Source organism: Nothoprocta perdicaria, unplaced genomic scaffold (assembly GCF_003342845.1).
Source record: "Nothoprocta perdicaria isolate Ctin4 unplaced genomic scaffold, notPer1 scaffold_24, whole genome shotgun sequence".
NCBI classification, from domain to species: Eukaryota; Metazoa; Chordata; class Aves; order Tinamiformes; family Tinamidae; genus Nothoprocta; species Nothoprocta perdicaria.
The window spans coordinates 4,163,922-4,187,236 of NW_020455466.1; the positions used below are offsets into that span (position 1 = coordinate 4,163,922).

Genomic DNA, 23,315 nt, shown 5'->3' on the forward strand with positions numbered 1-23,315 from the left:
ACAGTTTAATTACATTATGAATTAAGTAATAATTCCACAAAATCATTTGTTAAAATCAGCTAACAACATAACATATCAGCCATTACCTGAAGTAATGACCAATTTTGGGGTGAAGGTGTTATAAACGATAAYGAATGGTTTACAGCAGGGATATTTAATTTTAAAAAATGAAATAAAGTGTTTGAAAAACCTTCTGTCACTAAGCTGCCATSCAGAGCTGCAGCCTGGAAGTCACTTATGGACACCAAACAGCTATGATGTTGTTGGCACCTGGCTGCACTGGAAGTTCGAAACATGAGAATAAAATGGTGGAAGGGATGAAAAAAGCAGTGAGAGCAACTCCCTACGGAAYGTGCACCACGTCACAGCCATAATTTATAGTGATCAGAAGGGGGCAAAAATGAAGCACAATAAAAATGGAAAGCGTGAGATTAATGACCCAGTCATTACAATCAAAAAGGTGGAGTTACAAGAGGAATGGATCTTATTTGACTCACTGAAATTAAACAAGTTATTTTAACAATCATTTTCAAAGTCACATTTTACTAAGCTCAAGGAAAGAAGACAAAAAATGGAAATCTTCACAGGGATATTTCAAACTGTCAGTGACTTTAAAAAAATGATGTAGGATTTTCTCTTGTATCTTCTCTTTCAATTTTAGAATTTCAGTTGCCATATATTATAATGGTATTTTAGCTATAAAAGTAGTTTTCCACTCACTATTCTCTTGCCTTTCAAGGAGACAAACTGTTTTTCTTTCCTCTAAATGAGCACAATAAAATGGGTAAGCTGCCTGGGAAAAAAATAAAAAACAACAACTAGACAAACTAGTGGTATAAAGCTCAATGGAAAAATGTGGTGCAGACAAGCAGCGATCTAAAGCATGTTTACTGCGTGCCGTGCCATTGCATCTGCTGGCCAGGTTAGAATACGAGTTTCTTATGGAATTATCTGAATTATCATTAGGTTTTGTTCATGCAGGGCTACTGCTGTCTGTAAAGCTGAGCCTCAAAGAAAGCAGGAGAGGAAAATCTGCATGCAAAATTGTACCACAAAAATAAGAATCCCGTAATAAATAATCACTTAACAGTCATTCTCTAGGGCCTGATCCAGTCACCATTCTTTACAAGCTTCCTGGTGCAAATGCTTTTCAGGTATATATATATGTTCTTAGCAGACTGATTTGCAGTACTTCAGCAGGTATCCTTACATCTTCTTGAAAACCTTCTGGAAATATCACTGTAACTATCCGCTACGAAGAAGCTGATAGCAGGGGCCAGCTCCACCGAAAGCAGAATGAAAATGCCGAGGCAGCTGCACTCGGAGGCACCGGAGCCTCCCAGGGATTTCCTCTCCCCGGGGTTGATGCCGACAAGCCAAGAGCGTGTGGCTGTGCCGGRCAAGCCCCGATGGGGACGACCGCCACGGCTGGAGGGGGCGCGGGCCGGGCGCCCATCTGTGCTTTGGGGCACGGCGGGGTCCCCCCGCGCGCCCCTCGGCCCGGCTCCCGCCGCTGCTCCCGGTCCCGCTTGGAGAAGCGCCCGGAGACCCAACCTCCCGCTCCCGTACTCATCGTGGATCCCCTTGTTTGAGGCAGCGAGCCCTTTATTGCGGGCAATGCCGCTGCCACCTGCTTGGGCACCCCGTGCGGCTCGACAGCGCGGAGTGACGCGGATGGGGAGGCTAAATGTGATTGCCATTTGCAGTGCGAGGTGCTGTGTCGTCCCCCCAAGCTTCAGAGCCTGCACTCGAGCTTCGTTTCAGAATACTAAATTCCCGTTCCAGGTATACAGCAGCCGCGCATCCAAAGCCTTTTGTCTTAAATTAAATATCTGTCATTTTTAAGGCCAGAATACTGGCATAGGTTATAATAAAAGCTAGCGCCCAACCTGCAGTTTTACAGATTCCATTGCTGGTGGCCATACATCTTTGATGGCAAAACTACATTGGTTGTGGCGCCATAAAATCAATAAATATTAACCTTTTCTGACACTTTCTGCACGGATGCTTTATCAGCTGCTGTCAGGTGATAGAACAGCCYGTGATGCACTGTATTTTCAGCTAAGAATCCATACCAAACTAAGAAATCAATGCAGATTAACAAGCCTTTAAACACAAAAATCACCAAAGGAATCTCAGTTCTACATGATAAAAACTACAGCAAATCATGATACTATAGGCCAATGAATTTGCCACAGATGCTTTTAGCCATGTAGGAAATACAGACACAGTGTTTTTACTGGCATAAGAAGTGTGTGTCTGAATGTCAAAGATTAAATAAAGTCAGTTTTATATTTCATGACACAACGTTTATTCAGATTCTAGATGATAAAATTATAAACCTATACAATYACACAATCCTGTCTCTAACAGGATTGAGTTTCTAACCTGTCTGTTAGAGACTTGCGGCCCTTCCTTTGCCAAAAACCATTTAGGACCGTTCAATGCCCCTGCTGAGCAACTTGGGGTGTTCGTGGTGTTATAYAACACAAAGTAATCAAAGTTCACGGGGAAGTGCAAACACCCGTCAGGTTATCTGCTGCCTCACAGAACTCCAACAATAACCACATTTACTTCTAAGCACCTTGGAAAACCTACGGCTTTTAGTCACTGGAGAAGATCAGGCTCTGTACGAATTCKGAGTACTTGGATAACTTGGCTTATTTTCATTTCTCCCTTTCTCAATGCTACAGACACTTCTACAAACACTGTATTTTTACCAGATACCTTCTACATAACACTGAGTTTATCGGAGCTTTGGTAAATATGTTTATTTCTGCTTATTTCTTGTGTTTCTTTTCTTGTGAAAATGAACTAGTCAGATACCACTGAGTTTTAAAAACACATCACATTTCTTAAAACTAAGATGATACCTTCAGTACTTAGCAGGTGTGTTCCAGACATTCTGCAAACACAGAATTTTTAAACCTCTCTGTATTCTGTATCGGAATACAGATGACTCGAACAACACCCTTAGATTATCATATGGGTTAATTTAAAAYCAGAATTTCTTGAGAAATGATGGCTCTGCTTTGGTTCCATTCATGCAATATGGCCAAAATCTATTATACATTATTTTATCTGTAAAATTTTAAATCTGTTCCCATACTTTGTTTAGGTGGAATACAAATGTATATGCAACAAGTACATATTGCTGGAAATAGCAGACACCTACTCAGCTAATATATATTTATTCACCTAAAATACTAACGTAAAACAGTCTAGTCTAGTAAAAATACAGATATTAATGTTTCATTAATACTCAGGTGTTTGTGTATGGTGAAATGGCACATATACAACAACATTCGGAGAAACAGGAAACTGCTTTGAGAAATGCAATGCAAAGAGCTAACTAAAGGCACAATAACAGCTTTACTAATCTCATCTTTACATTTTAGACTGCAATACAATTTTACACTTGCCATTTCTTTCTAAAACATCTGTATTTTTCTATTATCAAGGAAGAAGACCTCTTTCTGCCAATCAGCTTCAGGAACAATATCAGGTTTTTTGGCATAACCATATGATATTCTATCTTTTTGGATTACAAATTCTTTGGTGATTTTTCTTTAAAAAATATTACCCAAAATAATTGTAACCAGCTCAGTTTACACCTATTAGTGCTAACTAAATGAAGAGATCTACATTTTTCAAAATCTAGGCTGAGCAGAAAACCAGCTGCTACTTTAGGCAGAGGCAAAGCCTACAAATCTGACAAGCCAAACGCACACACAAACACCAAAAAGTTGGCAAAAAAACATATGCCCAAAGTGTCCCATGTCACAGAGGGGGCCACGTGGGACAAAAGTGCTATTTCCACATATTGTGCAGCACAGTCACCACACGGAGCAGCCACTCAGGTCACCGTGTGGTCTGAGCCGTGAGTCAGGAGCCACTGGGGTGCCCCTGCACGGCCACCCCGCAGAACCTACTTCATGCTCAAGTGTGAATCACCACACACAAAATCATCCCRAGGGACCAAAGATCAGTCATTTTTCCCACTTTTGGGGAGAGAGGGCATTCCCTAAAGCACTCTTTCAGAATCGAAGGAAGTATCTTGAGAAGATGCTTTCCCAAGATTCTTGAGAATCTTAAACTGTTCACACTGTTCCCTATATCCCTATATCCCCTATAGCTGAACGCTTAACTGGTAACCCACATATGACCAAGCCTTTCTGCAATTGGTTCCTCTCTTCAGCTATTTTTTTATCGTACATTTGCCATCAAACACAAGAATTGTTTTATTTGGGGGAAAAAAAGAGTTTACTTGAGGGCCCCATCCATGCAACAAACAACCCAGTGTAACAAAAAATATACGTGGAAGATCATGTTCCTTTACCAATGTAGCCTGTCTGACCTATAATACAGCTAAGGCTGCATTTAAATACAGACTACTGAGATTTCCTGATTTTCACACGCTGATTCCTCCAGGACTTCAGATGTTCAGATTTTGGCATAAGTGGAGGGATAAACAAATTATGGACAGTTTTGAGAGTGGCTGAATTCTCTCTGATGAAATTGAATAAAAAAGAAAGGGTCATCAACAAATACTGTAAAGATGGTATCAAAACAGTAAGCATTTATAGAAATGAAAAATTTTATATAGAAAAATTTTATATAGAAATCTTTTGCCGAACAGGCTAAATGCAAATTGTCAAGACATTTTATCCCGAGGGGATAAATGGGGGTTAAGGACCTCTAGACCTCTAGACATTTAAAAAAGACTCCTCCTTTTTTATGCTCATCTTGCTCATATATTTGTAAAACAATTGCAAAAAAAAAAAAAGTGTGTAATTGATTAAAACCTCCCAACTTCAAGTTCTGTTTAGCAAAAAAACCCACAACTAAATTTCAAATGCACATTAAATCTATGCGTAATCACACAGATTCAAATCAAACACAAAATCTAAAATTAATGTTAAATCGAAAACATTTGTACAAAAACTTCTGATATCTCTTAAGATAACTAGAAAATCAGAGTTTAGCCTTTTCCCCTTTCTCTCATCAAACCTGCTTTCATTTGGTGTTTCCTCTGGACAGCTAGTACTTCAAAGCAGATCAGTGCTTTCCAATCTCTTCCAAATTATGTTCTCAGAATTGTTATCAGCTGTTACTTACTAGTCTTCAAAGAAGCATCTCCACTCTGGTAGGATTCCAACGGGACATTGCACAGCTTAGGGCGCTAATACCACAGTTACCTTAACACTTTCTGTAGGTCCACTGATCACGTCTAAAACATCCAGATATTCCCAAATACAACATAGGGACCAACTCTATCCTTAAGGCTACAGGAGGATGGATCCTTGATAAAAGTATCTTCCAGCAACAAGAAGTTAGGTTTAGAGCTGTTACTTAAACACATATTGTGCTTGCCTGCTTCAAGGATCTGCCAAGTCCTCTTGCTTGCACTGGAGGAACCTGTCCTGAAGCCCAAGTGCTCATTTCTGCCCAGGCTCCTGTGTGATTTATGCAAAAACTGCATTCATTTTAAGGCCTCTCTATACCATCAGAGAGGATTATATGAAAGTTAAAGCCTAAGGACTCAGAGAAAGAAAACATCTCTGTAAAATCTGCAGTGGTTTCCTTAATATGGTCCATTCCTTTGACATTAGATATTGATGAGCATGCACTCTTCCCAATAAATGCAAGACCTGCATAAAATTCCTTGAATTCAGAAGATGTACTTTTTATCTTCCCACTTAGAACAAGGGGATCCCCACTAAGTGACCCACTGGGAGTTAAGACATATGATATCTGCCTCCATGGTTTTCTGACATGATATGAGAGCTATGGATAGTTGGCATGTAGTGCATTTATACGAGATATAGTTTCATATTATGCTCTTCTATGCTAACCAAGAACGTGGAGCGATCTTTCTTCGGGGCAACTTCTACCTATCTTCATTTCCTTCAGTGAAAACACTTACAGACAAGCTCCTCTTTGAACTGGTAATTTTTTAGAGGTCATTCAACCCATAATTTCAGGTCCTAGTCACTATCCTGATGGTCCTTCTTAGGAAATTGGACCCAGTGGGAACGTTTTTTCCTTCTCTTAGTCTATGGGTCAGCATTTTCCTTCCCTTGTACTTCTTAATTCCCTTAAGTGGCAATTATTTAAGGCACAGTTAGAGAAGGTGCAATCTACATTCATCCAATAAAACCTAAATATTAAAAAGGACAGAAAAATCCAGCATGGTTACTAAGGATATATGGGAGAGCATTTAGCATTTGAAAGGTACCAAAGATCTGGTAAATGAAAAGATGGAGAAAATTATGAAGAACTGTTGGAAGTAAAATAGAAATTAGGAGCAGCACGAATGAGCAAGTGCATCGGGCAGACAAGGCATCTTAGTCACCAGAGCCTGGGAGACCAAGCTCCATGACAAGCAGCTAASAGGGCGTCAGGGAGGCACATGATGCATCCAGGAAAGCAAACAGAAGGAAACCCCAAAGATACCGCCCCGTGGGTGTGAGAGCCCAGCAAGCACCTCCAAAGCCAACGGGAGCTGCTGTGCTGGCCAGCGTGGCGAAGCTCGTGGCTCCCTTCCCGGCCMGGCTGCCCCTCTGCCTCAGACACCAGGATGCCGTAGAGGGAGGGAGACGAGGACTGGGACATGGCCAGAGGTGCAAGGCGGTCATTTTGAGCCCCGTCGGTGCTGCACTCACTAGGAAAAGATACAGGGCCTACAGCTTAGTGCCAATTATCTGGAGGAAGAATGCTGCACAACATGAAAGATGCTCCACCTGCATTGATCAGAGATATTGTAAAGCCTTGTCTCATGCTTTTGTCCAGGCAGTATTGTCTGTTTTTGTTAAAATTATAATCTGAACATCTTTCCTTTAGAGGAATTCATGGCCTTCATTCTCACCTGAGGATACCATCCACTGATAAAAATGTACCTAATAGTCATTTTTCTTGAATATTAGATGATGTAATACTTCCATCAAAATATTTCAGCTCCTCCTCTCATGTCACTCAGCTGCCACCCACACTGCCCGGTCAGGAAAAGCAGCTGGGAACGTGTGAAAGCAGCCCCAAGCTCCTCAGCAGCGGCAGCACCAACTGGGGGCGACAGGAGAAGCAAAAACGCTTTCTGACCTCACGGTTTTGTTCACCGCAAGCRCTACCCACAGAAGGGCAGCTCGACACTCCTGACGACCAAGATAAAGACACCGGCAGCGGTAGCTTTGCCAGGATGCAAAGCCTACTCAGAGCAGACAGCTAGAAAATAATCAAATGAGTTGGATTTTTTAACATGGATTAATTTTTTTGTGTGTGAAACAAAATACAAAGCAATCTACACAGGCTATAAGGAACCTAGCTTCCTCCTTTACAAACAGAAAATCATTTATACTAGGTTTTTATTTCAAGCACACACTAAAATTATTATTCTTCACAAAAGAGGAAAGGGAGTGACTGCCAATCAACATGACACGCTATTGAAAGACTGGCACTAATAGCTATGACAAGAGCAAACCTGTTTGAAGCAGAGCTGGGGCTGCCTTTTTCTCAAGTACACCAGCCATCAAAAATACTGTTTTATCTGACTAGCAACCCAAGCAATGCTCTACTAAAGTAAAAGCTTCTACCTTATTTGCCTASATCTAGCAATGACAGATTTTAAATATTGTTTTAAACTACAGTATTTAAAAAGTATTTTAATAAAGAGAAAGACTGTGAAAAAAACTATACCCAGAAAGAAGTTAAATATGCCTGTAAACGAAATTGTACATCATTCATTAATAAGGAGAATTTATTCATTGTATATTTTCCTAATTTGATAAATTCAGGTGCATTAGAATAAACACATTCTTTACTATTTGATTTTTTTGTAATTTGTTTCACCTTTTTATTTTCTTTTAAAGAGTCAGAGAAAAGGCGTAAAAGGACAAGAAAAATGAAAATTTTAAGAACAGGAAAGCTCTAGTATACCGGTATAATTGTTACATTATCAAGTTATCTGTGTTCAATTCACATTCTGAATAAGCCTACAGCTCCCACTTGGTAATACAGCTATACCTTGATAAAATCACATAATAGATCACACGGCAACTTTTAGCCATCCATTTTTTTCCTCTCAATAATTTGATAAATGCAGCCGCCAGGCGGGATAAGGATCGCGCTTTCACGTGGGCCCCACGACGGGCGCGCTCCGGCGGCGGCGCCCGCCGGGTGGCATCGCGCTGGGCCCTGGGCCCTGCTCAGGACGCGGGCACGGCGGCGCTGTCCCCGGCACGGCCTCCGGGACACAGAGCGCCCCAGGAAGCTCGCTGGGGCTGGGACGTGGGGCAGTGTTGGCTGGAAAAGAGGCTTTGCCRCAAACGTGCCCTCTTTCTGAACGGGCCAAAGTATCCCCTTTGCTCAGACTTCCCAAGCCAAAAAAGGAGCAGCGCACGACGTCRGCCTGACCTCCTGCACAGCTGATTCCCCGACCTGCCTTTTTTCCAATTCCAATTCCAATCAATTTTCTACCCCAGGAGCCAATAACCCAGTAAGGAAACTGCCAACCCAAAGAGCAGCATTTCAACAGGAATGAGATTCTTCTAACACTTTCTTTCTTTTTTCTTTTCTTTTTCTTTTTCTTTTTTTTTTTTTTGGTTAAATGAAAGCTCTTATGTGTTTTATGGAGGCTTTAACTACATACTAGAAAGAAAATTATTTTAGGCTAGTATATCTCCAGTCAGGCACAGGCACTTCAGGCTCAGAGAGGGCAAGAATTCAGCGCTGATGGTTCTTTTAATGGCACTGCCATCCGTAAGAGAAAGAGCGCTGTGGGGTCCCAGCGAGTCTCCTCAACTACCCTCTGCTATTGCCACGGYTCAGCTCCACAAGCACAGCCCTGGCGCCAGGAACGCCTTAAGCTTTAAGAGCAGAAATGAGCACTTGATACTAGTGTGACTCCCAGCATATCGAAGTCCTTTAAATTTCCTTTAATTAGTTTTGCAGGGAGCCCAGCAACCTTGAGGCCTCCTAAAACCTATCTTCCAGAAAGACRTCCAGTCTTCTGGAGTCTCCAAGGAATACAGCGGGAACAGTTTCCTCTGGTCATGGATGTCAGTGCTCAACCGACCTCACATTTAAACATTCACACCTTATTTCTCACTGCAGCTTGTCTCACTACTACTCTTTCCGTAGCTGATTTTTCCCAGGCTTTGCTCAGCTGGCCTGAGAGTTGCTCGCCGCGGTATCTTCTCCCTGGCGTGCGACGCCGCTCGCACCCTGTGACCACCCACCCGCTGCCGACGGTCCTGGCCATGAACTCGGCCRCGCCTCGTGAGGCGCCGCCAGCCGCGGGGCACAACCGGCGCCATCCGTGCCCGGCGGGCCCRGCCCCAGGGGGCACCCTGGCTTAATAAGGAGGCACCTCCACTTCCACGGAGCACACGGAGCCCTCCTGCCCGGCGCTCCCGGGAGGTGTCCGTGGAGCTGGGAAGCAGCTCACGCTCCCAGTGCTCCCGGACCTACAGAAGTGAGGAGGACGGCGTCGCTGCGTCACCCCGCAGGGCCCAGTGSGGCAGGCGCTCCCAGCGGCACCGGGCCCCTTCTAAAGGAGGAGGGCCTGTGCCCTTGCCAAATAGCGTGRTTACCTTGTTCTGCCTTCCCTCATTTTCCTTCTTCTTTTCCTAAAGGAGCGAGCTCCAAGTGAGAGTTCAGGACTCTCCTGAGTCTCCTGTGTTATACAGTGCCTCACCACTTTCTGTTGAAAGTCTTACGCAGTTCCTTAATCAAATACCAGACTGTTGTGAAATGGTTTGTAAGCAAATGATTTTTGCCTTGAGTTGTAGAGACATTTTACTGGTTTTGCACATGGGGAAATTCACACACAGATGAAGATCTGCACCACAGATTAGTGCACAGCAAAAAAATGGATGCTGCTGACTTCCTGCAGCAACACTCAGGCTYGGAGAGCCTCTTCACTCTGACCAGTGCACATAAATAATGACAYAGACTAAAACTTCGCTGTTACCTTGCTTCCAACCGCCCATCCTATTTAAGAATCATGGAGGATCTACTGATAACCGAGTTCAAAAACAGTGCAAGATCTGTCAGCATCCGAGCCAGCGCAGTCAGGAGCGCCAGGCCCAGAATGAGGAGAGACAGGGAAATGGTGGCAGAAACAGGCCACTCCCTCGGGACAAAAGCGGAGTGGGTATCTCAGCCCTTGAGCTCCGCATGGCTTCAGAAACAGTCACCCACAGCGTGACTGCCAGCTCTTATCTCAGAACCAAACGGTGCTCCAGCACTACAGCACCCACTTGCAGCACGAGCAAGAAAATAATAAAGAGCAAACTGTTCCTCTTCCCTCTGAAGAGCTTTTAGCCTCTCTGCCGCTTTAGTACCCACATGAGAATGCCACCCACACGGGGAGATGCCATGGGCTCCGCAGTTGCTGGAATAATGGGGTTGTCAAGCCCTAGATATTATTCTCTTTGGACATAAATAATGCATCATAATGATATCATAATGTCCATAAGATAACAGCTCCTAAATGAAGAACATTTAGTGCAAACTGGAATTATCACTACCAAGTGAGGATGCTCCAAAGCAGGCAAAAGTCTGTGAAAAACAGCTGGAGAATGGAAACCTTTGAGGTTACATCACAGGAAGGGAGGGTCCTTCCATCTATCCTCCTTGCCAAAGCTTTCGGGTTCAGCTCAGCTCATTACTGAYGTACAGAAATGTGCATCAGCAGCAGGGGAAAAAAACAAAACCACATCCAGGAAATCTGGAAAAGTAATGCAACTAAGAATCAATCCCAAGATCTCTTTAGCTTACTATGGATGAATCTTGCCACATGGACAAGCCCACAGTGAGCACTCAAAAAAACGATCTTTATCAAATAACTCGCCAAAATGATGGCTATCATGATGATCTAACAATGTACTACCTTGTGTATACATTTTTAAAATAAAGTGACAGATTTTCGGCTTTGCATATTTATACCAAGAAGAATTTGCAATTCTCCCATTAGAATCAAAATTTTATTACTCAGAAAATGTTGATTGCAGACTCCTCTAATTGTTTAGTAAGCCCATTTCTGTTTTGGAACATTCCTTACATTATAAAGGATTTCAAAGATGCAAAATTGAAAGAGCTATCACCTATCAATTGCAGTATCATCACCTTCACTCATGCAGGAGGTAACCTGGTTTCTCACCCACCTTCCAGGTCATCTCCCCTAAAAACGCAGCTTCCTCCAGCTCTTTGCTGCCGTTCAGSTCATAAAGCAATGTTTTAATAGTCAGAGCAAGCTACTTCAAAGAGCATTAATTTGCACAGGATAACTGATAATCTCCATTTCACAGATGAGGAAGAGGCTTGAATTTTATACCCAGCCACACCTTGAAGGCAACCTACAGCTCTGATCTGACTGTAGGCAGAAAAGGGAGTTTCTGACTAGTTTTCTATTTCTATTCTGCTCAAAGAAGCAGAGGGGATGGCTTCTCTGCTACCAAGCAATATTAGGACACAAAAGGAAGAGAAATAAGTTTTAGTTAAAAAATTGATTTTTTATGACACTTTCATATTCCCATCATCCTCAAGAGTTCTATATCACATTGTGGATTCTCTGTGGGTATGGGCAATGACCAAGCTGCAATCAGTAACCATGAACTAGACATTGAACAAATCTTAGTTTGATAAGAAATGTTAGCCAGGGCTCTGGAGTTATTCCCTCATTCCTCTAAAAATCTTCTGTAAAATCTTTAACTCTCAGGTGTCCAGCAGGACTGAAAAGAAGAAATGAAAAAGCCTTCATTTTAATGTCTGAGCTGAATGCATAATTACCACCTAGGCCCTGCTTTAATAGCATTTCTTTCTGAAAGGAAAACATAGTAGTGCCCTTTTGGAGATGGGATTATGCAAACAGTATTTCAACAAACCTTTGTGGCATACCAGTTCTAGGCTAGCTAGCCTAGCAATAATTAGGTGGCAGCCAGACCTCACTAGGTCTTATATGTTTGTACAGGACCCTCTCAAGTGAAAGGGGATTTCTCCAGTATAAGGATGAATACATAAATATACATATATATAAATGATAATGATCTTTAGTATAAAACACATTTATAACAATTTTCTGTACACTGCCAAGACAAACAAGTTGACTATTTTTACCAGAGTATGCTACAAAGAGCAATTCCTTTACCTATATATATATGTATGTCTTGAACAAACAACACGGAATCTTAAAAGACTTTGTAATTTTGGAAAAATGTCAGTTGTTCTACCAGGGTTTCCTCTTTTATACGTAAATACTGTATCTATTTAGAATATTTAGAATACATTATGCTATTTAGAATATTTTCKATATTATTTTAAGTGGGATTATTGTACTAAATAACCAAAAGTGTCTGGATATAAATTCTGAGTTGAATATTCATTCACTTTAGTCAGAAATATGGTGCAATGTGATCAGTTTTCTGACCTATTTTGAAATTGGTATTCTGCCAACTGGCATTTTGTTTGCACATCCAGATATTATCCACCATATGCTGACATGACATGATGATTGGTTCCAAAATGAAGCGGAATACTTGGCAAATAGAAATATATGGTACAAATAATACATTGCCTGTAGTCAGAAAAGGATTTGAGGAGACTTTAAAATAACTTCAGTATAGACGCTGCACRTTGCTAAATAAAAGCTCTCTAGGACAGGTATTTTACAGGCCCATGATTCTCAAATTTATAAGATCAAGTCCTTACAGAAGAAGATTTAARTCTGACCAAACAGCACTAATGGTGGCAGTACTAACTTTAATGAACGAATATTTTCTGTGGGCAGGATTTGGCCCACGTAGCTTCCTTCTCCTCTGGATTCACTAACTCTTCTTTCTTGCCATCTGCTTTTCTTTTCCCACTGCACTGACTTGTCTAACCCCCTCGTGATGTCTAAGTTATCTCTCTCTCCCGAATTAAGATCACGTTTCATTCAAGCTCCAGCCTAATTTATTTTCCTCCTAAAAMCTTTCCACTGAAATCATCTTATTTTACTGTTTTGATGTTCCTGTTACACTTTGGTCTTTCATTCTGAATCTTATGATCTTTGAAAAAAACTTTTTTTTTTTTTAAGTAGAAAACATCCCAACTTTGTTCTTTCATTTCCTGTTTCTAAAGCATTATTTATGATTTACTTTCTGGAAGCGACTTCCATATATGTGTTATCTAATAGAAAGCTCCCAAACCAAACGTACCTTGTTGATGAATCTTGTGTTTTGTTGTAGCCCTCTTTTGTCATGTTCTTAGCTCAACTTAGAAAGTAAACTTTTGCCTGTTCTCAATCTCTGTAAAGCACTATGTAAAATGTTGCTGTGAAACTAGCCAAAAATATTAAAATATGGGGACATGGCACAAAATATTTGAATTATTGTTTTGTTATTTGTATTGTTATTTGTTGATTTACACATGAGTCCCTGCAGGTTCTCCAGATAGGTCATGTGCTAGCAAAATTCATATTTCTTTCTTAGTTATTTGAATCATATTGTGAACATGAGCAGAACTAACCACATTAAAAGCCAAGCGATCACTTACCTTTGCTGTCTTAGCGTTGCAAAACACTATCTCCTACATTACTCTATGAGGCTGGTACCTTTCTCATGTTACTTGAATTAACACTTTTTCTTCTAACAGTAAAATTCTCCTCAGCGGCTATTATATCTTTCAGCGTTAACTGTGGTTGCTTACACATACAACTGCAAGCTTCGTTTTGCTTGTGAAGCCTAAGTGGACTGCAGCACGTAGTGCATTGCCCTCCTCCCCATCCCAAGGGAAAGTGCAACGGGTCCATTTTAAAATCACTTTCCTCTTCGGATCAAAGACCAGTAACACGCATGAGGCGTCCTGCTCCTTGGAAGCGTGGAAGCAGGAGGCTTGGGAAAGGGCGGGTGCAGGGAGGCCGGGGCAGGCGGCGCTTACCGGCGTGCAGGTAGGCCAGGTCGGGATTCTCGATGTCCGGGTGCAGCTCCTTCAGGTGATTCCGAAACTCCACCGGGATGTTGGTTCCGTAATCGCACTTGGGGCAGTTGTACATTTTGACTCCTTCATGCTTTCCCGTGTGTAAGATGTGCTTGCGGATGTTTTCAGCACAGTTGGACCTAGAAAGCGAGAAAAAAAAGAAGTTTTATAGTGATCTACTCACTATAAGACCTTGAAGCAGTGTGGGGTCATGGCCAGGGTCATTCCTATGAGCAGGGTCATTCCTAAAGCTCATTTTCCGTAATCTGCCCAGTCTCGTGCCCCTTCAATTCTGTATAAAAGCTGTCCTTGGCATGAAAACTCTCAAACTGTTTCAGATTAGCTGAGCAAAACATCTAAACAGAAGCATTTCAAAATGAAAAATTGCACATTTGCAAATGTCACAGCATTTTAATTTTTCTGGTTGTTGCTGATGAACAGGGTGCAAGCAAAACCCCTCAGCGCAGCAAAACTGATCCTTGTTCAGGCGTTCTGAGTTCCAGGCCCTTAATGCAGCCCAGCTACACAGAGGGCTGCATTACACCTTGCATTACACCTTGCATTACACCTGAGGCATCCATGGTGAGGTTCAGCTGAGCCTCTCCTACACATTCCTAGGCTCCAAAGGAGATTTTGTGCCTGATTTTCATAAGAATATTCCACCAGTTCTTATCTCAATGTCCTAGTGTTTGTGTAAGAAAATAAAAAGGATCTTCTTAAGTTCACACTTTTTTTCCCCATATATGCATATATTCTGATTTATTGCTGAAACATGTGTTCTGTGTAGGCAGTTGAGTTTTCATGTGTCAATTCAGGATATAGATACGAGAGTTGCATAGTTTTACATCAACATACAATTTTATGGACTTCAAAGATATGCTATTTCTCAGAGAAATACCAAAGACATAATACTAATATTATTTCTGGGAAAAAAAAGTGAAAATAAACCTTACATTTTATCTGCAGTGATCAATGACATGACAATAGTTTTTGACTTCTAGACTTCAAAATATTACATTCTTCCCCAAATTTATTTTACATTAGAATTTCCTAATTATATAAAGTTTCTGATGAAGCTCACACACTATTCACTTCTTTTTTATTTCTTTCTAAGTGGATACAACTATAATATTTCTTCCTAAAACAAAATAACAACCTGAGAACAATATTTTATTTCTATAGACTTTCTTAGTATTATACCCCATTAATGTTGGCAAACTAAGAACATTAATCCAGTTTAACTTAAAAAAAACCCGCAATAAAATACATAAATATATAATATTTGACATATATTTAAATAAGACAACAGTACTATGTTGAGCAACTGGTTGTCTGTGTGTCACATTTACAAATAGCACCGTAACAGGCACCTAAAAAAAGACCCCCAAAATAAACTGGAAGTAGCAGCTTGAAATTCTGCTGGAGTGCTTGTCTCTCGCTTGGAGATGGCCAGAGCAAAGCTGATATCTGCCTCACGGTGCTGCCAAAGCTCACCCTCTGTCACGTCCATCTGCTATATAGCAGTGTAATGATCAGGCTGTTGAGAAAGTCAGAGAAGAGACTTATGTTCACTGAAAAATAGGAGCGCACTTGGTCCTCAGCAGCTTTCAGGGTTTGGCTCTCTCCCTCTCCACTGCCCTCCCTCCGAATTACGAGGCTTAAAAATGTGATTGAAGTGAAGGTGTTTTATAAAAATAATAGAGATAGATAGGTGTTTTATACAAATAATAGAGAATACTGCAATGAAAGCAAGAGACAACCTCCTATTAGGGGTTAAACTTTGAAGTGAGGTAAAGTGGAGCATGCAAATCTGAAATAAAATATCTACGTCCTTTTAGCTCAGCTCTCAGACTAGGTTAAGGAAAGAGATAAAACTTGCAATAGTTCTGTGAAAGGTATAAAGGGTTTGTGGCAGCCCATGTTGGAGTAGTGAAGAGAAGCTGGTGGGCTCCCGTTTTGGAGGCCAGTGCCCTGTGCAGGGTGCGTGCGTGGGCTCCCTGCACCCAAAGCAGCTCACGTGGCGCCTGGCACGGCCCCGTTACAGGCCAGTTCCGACCCGCTGCTTACTTCTCTTCTCTTTTTGCTCCAAATTCAAGGTTGCCACGACTTTGCATTGTAACGGTGTTGCACATGACCTCACTGTCAGCCCTGCTTTCAAGACCTAGATGGAATGCAGCAGGAAGCAACTTATTTTATTATGATGTTTAACTAATAGGAAGTCGCAATGGCCACTCTCTTCCATTTCACAGTGCTTGACATTTTCAAAAAGATGCTTACTAAAAGACATGAAAACAGAAGGTTTCAGAGGCACAAATAAGGCAAAATGTTAATTATCTAGCTCACTAAGTTTTAAATATTTTAGCATCTTGCAGGGGCTCATATTTGCACAAATATGATGTGTTTTCAAAAAAAAATTTCTCCAGGGCATTAGGTACAAACAGCTTCTTTCTGGAGAGGAATGCACGCAGCCTGGAGGACTCTTGGTAACTCCGTGGATGTTGCTATTTACAACATGAAAACAAACATGGCCATACAGCCAACTGAGCAGAGAGATTTCTTTCCGCTCACCCCTATTCATCATGATAAATAAAATTCACTCTAGCAGAGACAGCACTCTGCAAGTCTTCAACATTGTTTATAATGTGCTACAAAACCTGCAAGAAATACACAGAAATTGCAAACAGTGTTCAATTACTCTCATGTAAAAAGATCACTCTCCAGATACTTTCTTCCAATGAACGCAAACTTCTGATTAAATTCCTCATATATCATATTTTTATAATTTATATATTAATTTAATGCATTTATTTAATTTATATAGTTAATATATAATATAAAGTTAATATGTTTATTAAATGTATTTAATATATTTATTATTATCATAATATATTTTTAACCTCACTTATTAACCAAAATTTGCATGTATCTTACTCTCATAAAATGTTAGCTAATCTAGAAACCTAAATGTCTTTAATTACATTATTGCAGTTTTGATTTAAACTCAAAAAGGAAAGCCATTGATTTTTTTGAGACATGAGGTATCATAAGGACGTAAGGAACATTTATTTATCTATATATTTAGCCAGACCTCATGGACAGCAGGGTTCATACAGGTTTGCCTAGCGATTCTTCCTTCAAACCTGAACTCTCGCTGGAACTAAAACATCATCTGGGGAGATGAGAAATCCACTGCACTTGTAGGCAAATGGCTCCCTATGAGAGCTGCTGCTCCTCACCTTCACAAAGTGCATTGTATTTCCAGTGATTTTGTTTGCAGCTAAGAGATACTGTTCTGCTCCCCTGAGCTATCAAAACCTCCTGCTGCACAAGCTATCGAGGTTGAGTTTATTGAATCTCATTTTGACAAATCTTCAGGCTCTTCCACAGCTCCTTTCAATTGCAGATGCTGTTTTAAACCTTGAATACAGGAACTGAACATGCATTTGACACCGGTGCTGCACATACGGACAACACGACTCCCCCCATTCTCAATATCCTCCAACCAAGCCTGGAATTTTGGGAGCTCCTGAGTACCCCTCTACACACATGAGTTCATGCTGACTCTTTATGTGCCTGGCCCTTTCAGTTTCTTTCAGTGTCACTGCTTCCCAAAATAAAGTCCTTCAAGGCTGCCTTTATTCCTCACTCAGAWTAAGCTGTTTGAAAACTGCAGAGTGATGGTAAACAGCCAAATGGAAAATAGTTTTGTGACGGGAAAGAAACAAACACCTCAATCTCAGCTAATTACATAACAGTCACAGGCTTATTCAATCCAAACCTTCCAGGTCACGGACAGCTGCCCTGTCCAACTTACACTGAGCAAAGAAAATAAATAAAACAAAATGAAACTCCAAGATGTACCTCCATCTCTGTTTTTTTTTTTTTTTTTTTAATGAACTGAGTGCCAGTTAGCTCAGACTAGCTACGATGTCCTGTACGAGCTGCATACACCACAAACACTTGGTTTGGAAGTCAAGTTTGAAAGGTGTAGTGTCAGCTTACCTGCTCAGTGCTAGAGGCCAGCACAGTATTGCTGAAGAAAGAGAGGGGAAAAAAGAAAGGATGGCCCCGAAGACTGTGAAATGTCCTATAACTCATATTTTTACCATTTGCCATTATATAATTATTATACTTTAACATATGCATTTGTGTATCATGTGTGTATATAATACTGTACATTCTCTATGTATTCTTATTTCCAGCACCTCGCTTACCTGTTTCCTTTGCACCAAGCAGAATTCCTACCTGCCTTATGTTTTAAATGCCTGGCGGGAACAACCACAGGGATGCTAGCGCTGGAGCTCTACCACAGGGCTCTGTTACMAAGCAGCTGAGGATATCCCTGCCAGAACGAGTGGCTGAGGGTATCCCTGCCAGGATGGGTAGCTGAGGATATCCCTGCTGGAATGGTCGGCTGAGGGTATCCCTACTGGGATGAACGGCTGAGGGTATCCCTGCCGGGATGGGCGGCTGAGGGTATCCCTGCAGGAACGAGCGGCACCCACTCACAGGGAGCGCGGGGCCGGCGGCAACGTGCCCGCTGCACGATCCGCTCCGCCTGTGTCAGCTCTGACAGGCACCTCGTTATCCTCTTCCTAAAGAGCTCTGGTGGACGGTGGTAATGAGCAGCCTCTTCCACGACTGCTGCTTCCGCARGGAACAGTCGCCCACAGCGAYGCTTTCTAAGCAGAGTAGGGATACRCGGCCGAAATAGAGACCCAAATTCCATAACAAGGCGCATCCCATGGCCACGTGAGCTGCCAGGCTTTACGTGTATTGCCACGTACTGCTGCCCGGACGACACGACGTAGCCCATAAGGGACAGTGTGATGCACTCGCACATTTTAATGAGTCTTTAATGAGTCTTTCTCAGTTTCACAGAGAAAATAACAAAAAATATATTTGGGATTTATTCTGATGGTATTATACTAACACCCAGGCACAATCATCATAATGTTTTCCGCTCTTCTACATTTATAGCTTTGCTTTTTTTTTTATAATGATCTATTTGTTATGACATACAGTATGTGTGACAGATGTCCAATGTTGGCTGCTAAAAAGTAGCAGAGCCCTGTAGGGAAATGGCAAAAACTAGTGCGTCAGCACTGAAAGGGAGGGAAGATTGATAATTACCGCTGGGCTCTCKCCTCGCTCGGCAGCCAGCGTGGCCACACTGGAATCTGGCCACAGGTCGGCCATTAAATACAGCGTGAGCARACACCCCAATCTCAAAGAACCCATCACTGCAAACGCACGGGCTACAAGGAGCTGATCACAACAGCCGAACGGGATCCTTGTATAGGCAAATACAGAGTAATTTGGAATTCTGCAGGGAAATGAGAAGTGACGTGCTCTGGCCCGGCTTACCTCCTAGGGGCCGGTAGGCAGGTCACAGCTCCGCACTCTAAAAAACTTAAGTATAGAAGCAGTGCTGGCATCGAGAACCATTCATGACTTTTCACAGCATTTTCCTAAAAAAATGCTCAGTTTGCAACAAATTTCACAACATAGAGAAAACTTCATCTTTGCAGAGAAAACACTCCGATTCCAAGAAAACATCGTCGTTCTGCCTTAAGCCCTCAAAAACACGTTAAAAAAAAAAAAACCCACACAAACGAACAGCAAGTAAAGAGGGCAGTTTCTGAGGCATGGGCTGCTCCCGAGGCCTCCTGAGGGCTCCATGCCACGGAGGGCTCCAGGAGCCGCGGCCTGTGTCGCCGCACGCCGCCATGGCGCTGCAGGCYGGGCCCTGGCGGCGCCGAGCGCGCCGGCCTCGTGTTCCTCCCTAACCCAGGATCCTCAGGCTCCTCTCCATGGGCTTCCACCCCCCCCACACACAGACCCTCCACTTCTCTTTCTTACTGGTGTAAGAGAGAATTTGGATTGGGAAGTAGCATCTCTGCAGTGGTGTAAGGACAGAGACTGGATTTAAGCAGCACAGGCCCAGATTTAGCAAGGTACTTATGCAGCGGCGCAGCTTAAGTACAGGCAGGCCCATTGACTTCAAAAGGATGAGTCACAAGCTTAAATTTATGTACATGATCAAATACCTTGCTGAAATGAGGCCATGGAAAGCATCTATTTAAAAAAAAAAAAAAAAAAAAAAAAAAAAAAAAAAAAAAAGCTGGGGTGAATTTAATTGAAGACACACTTTTCCTTCCAACATCATTATTATTTTTTCTCTGTTATATTTCATTTAGTGATCACACGAAATTGCTCTGAACAGCTCCGTAGAGGCTCTGTTTGTATCTGCTGGGGAACCCACAGAATACTTGTGCAAACAGGGAAGTGCAGACGGAGCCTCAGAAAGGCTGCAGAGCCCCACGGCTGCAGCGAGCGGAACCGGCCTCCTCCTCGTGCTGCTGGAGTCGGGAAGAGGAGGGCAGCGGAGCCTGCAGGCTGCCCTCAGCCCCCGTGCAGATGGCCCTTCTCCCACTGCCCTTGGTGTCAGCTCCCTCGGCCGTTCCAGTGACAACTGAGCTCCCCTGAGGGCAGGTCCTGTTGCTCTGCAGCCTGGATTTGTGTCCCGAGCACTATGGTCTGCACAATCTCTACGTGGTTTTTTTTAATGCTAATATATTGCCTGTGCTTGTCCTTTCCCAGGCCCAGCCTCCCTCCCCCGTGCAAGGAAGAGATGGTCATTTTATTTCTCATTTCAATACTCTGGCTTATCTCTGGAATAAACATTAACTGTCTGAAAGATTCACTTCTGAAAGATTCACTTCTGTTATGCATGCCAAAAGTATATACAAAATCACTGCTAATAAAATTTGCAGATGACACTAAAATTGATAGCATGATTAACAGCAGTGACACAGCAGCCATACAGAATGAGCTCTAGGGTTTCATAACCTAGGCTTGTTCAACAAAAACAGATACAAATACAACTAAAACATTAGTCCTCACGCTTTTGCCCAAAGGATGCAAGTGGCTTGCAGAATAACAGAACATACTGTAAAAAGCTGTGACATTGAAAACAATTTAGGGATTAATGGACCAAGAGTTTAATTTGAGCCTTCGGTGCAATGCTGTAAGCAGAAAGGCCCCATGTCATCTTCCGATATATAAACAAGGAGGCACCAAGCAAAAGTGAGGATGTAAAGTTCTGTTTATGACAGTGGGGAAACTAATTCTAGAATATCTCCTTCCCACACTCCCTACCTTTTAAAAGGAACACAGGCACAAAACAGTTCAGAATAGATATGTGAGATAAGAAAATCCTTACATAAAATTCTGAGGAACACTGTTTTGCTTATTAGACTTCAGCTTGGTGCATGAGTAATTTAGCAGAGTATAAAGGCATAATATTAAAGAGGCACTTTAAAATAGCAAAAAAAGCTGTAGCAAAAACAATGGCTCCAAGTTACAGACAAATTCAAATGAGAAGTGAAGCACCACTTATTGTGCAACTTGTGCAATTAAGCCTTTACACAAGGGGAATGGGTTCTCCAACTGTTGTTATTTTCAAATCAAACTTGAACATCTTTCTAGAACACAACATTTTCTAAAAGATGATTTTTTACTCAAAAGAGCTCAAAACACAGCAAACTGGAAAAACAAACTGCGTAGYTTGTTTTACGAACAAGGTCAGACTGGCTGAGCTTATGGCTCTTTCACAGCTTAGTCTGCAAGAAGTACAATTGAAGTCTGAAAAATGTCATTTTGGGGTCAGACATTTATTGTTTCTATGATGTCATGGTAATTTGTTCAGTTTGCAAATTAAAATATACCCTTCCTGGCTGTCAATACTGTGAACCCATCTTAGGTTCTGAAAGTCAAATCTAATTCTTTATTTGGAGGTATAATTGATTATCCAGTATTTCCAATCCRAGATGTTCCTTCCAGGTACATATCAGCGAAACATCATTCTTTTCCGATTATGTCCTCATGGTGCCATTGTCTGCACAAATAGAGGTAAATGCAGCATTTGGCTCTCTACTTGGAGCTTACTTCACAGCCATCACTCACCCGCAGAAAAATGATTTTAAGAGCAGGAAGAGAAAGTTTTGCTGCTCCCTGTAAAAATGCCTTTGCCCACTGAGCCTCTGCGATCAGTAAGAAATGGCAGTTTCCATATAGATGGCTTTTTCCATGTAGACCCACACAGCTGATGCTAAAACAGAGTATCATTGCACCACAGCACTGAACTATATATATATTTAACTTACYCAGCAAAGACTGAGGTGCATACAAGCAGAGTAAAATGCATAAAATAGTTTCTAGCACTTTTACTTTAAACTATCGTAAAGTCTCAAACAAGCAATCTTGTAAAAGTATTAGTTTAAAACTGGACCACCCAGGAAGGATAATTTGTTTATGTGTAAGTATCAGAAGCTGTATTTGAATTAGAGGGKCAATGGTGGCAAGCTTATTGATTGAAAAGAAGAGGAACTGCCTGAAGTGCACTGCTTCTGCAGGCTGATCTAGTACCCAAGATGAAAAAAAAATTAAACATCAGAGGAAAGTTAAAGTGCCGATGACAATAAGTCAAATTGGGGAATTTTATAGATACACAGTTGATTAATTATCCTAGGATCATGTAGACAAACGTTCTATGTTGGAGAAAAAAAAATCAAACCATAATAATAAGAAAAGGTTACATGAAACTCCTTCCATTTAGTAGACGTGGTGCTACAGACCTGCGTTTTGTCCCACAGCGGGTTAACAGGAAAACAGGGAAAAATGGCACAGTGTTCCAAAGCTTGTTCTTTGGCCTCGTCCTTCTCGTGCCTGCATAATGCTACARCAGAAACTAATGAACTTGCCCATGTCTGAAAGCCCTTTCGCCTGCTGCCTCTCCTGCCCTCCACTCTGATCCTGGTGGATCTTCCCTTGTGTGTGTGCCAATTTTGCTGCTATAATATGTGCACTTTTATTAGTTGTGTTCTGATGATTTCTACTGAGAGAGACTTAAACCTTACACAAGTCAAAAACTATTTTATCACTTCTGAAGAAAACTAATAGGGCAGAGTCACTGAATGATAAGAGAGAGAGACCACTGAATTTATTTAATAATCCATGTCCATTTCACAAAAATGGCCTGTGTAATCCTTTTAAAAATAATAACCTGTTCATTTCAGACCTTGCACAATGCTTCTCTTTGTCCCTTGTAAGTCTCTCAAATGTCTTATTTTAAAGGAATATATAGTACTCCCGGAAGACATTTTCCCATTTCTATTCTCTTCAACTCCTGTGAGCCCTTGTTCTGTGTGATAAGGCAATCTCCTTCGGGATCTGAGCTGTGTAGTTTCGCACCACGAGTGACAAGGACTCGACTTGAATAACTGCCGTGCGCAGGTTGTAATTATGTCAGCTGGAGTGTTGAACAAGGGGGCTGATTAATGTGAGCCCCAGCCCAGGCG

General features: G+C 41.8%; 1 protein-coding gene across 1 annotated transcript in view; it reads right to left on the reverse strand.

Moving 5' to 3' along the window:
- The window catches only part of ZNF407 (zinc finger protein 407), a 300,301-nt gene that overhangs the window by 79,793 nt on the left and 197,193 nt on the right, over positions 1–23,315 (reverse strand). The window contains exon 8 of the mRNA XM_026039740.1: positions 13,915–14,093. Coding sequence (XP_025895525.1) covers positions 13,915–14,093 — 179 coding nt within the window. The remainder of the gene's footprint in view (positions 1–13,914; positions 14,094–23,315) is intronic.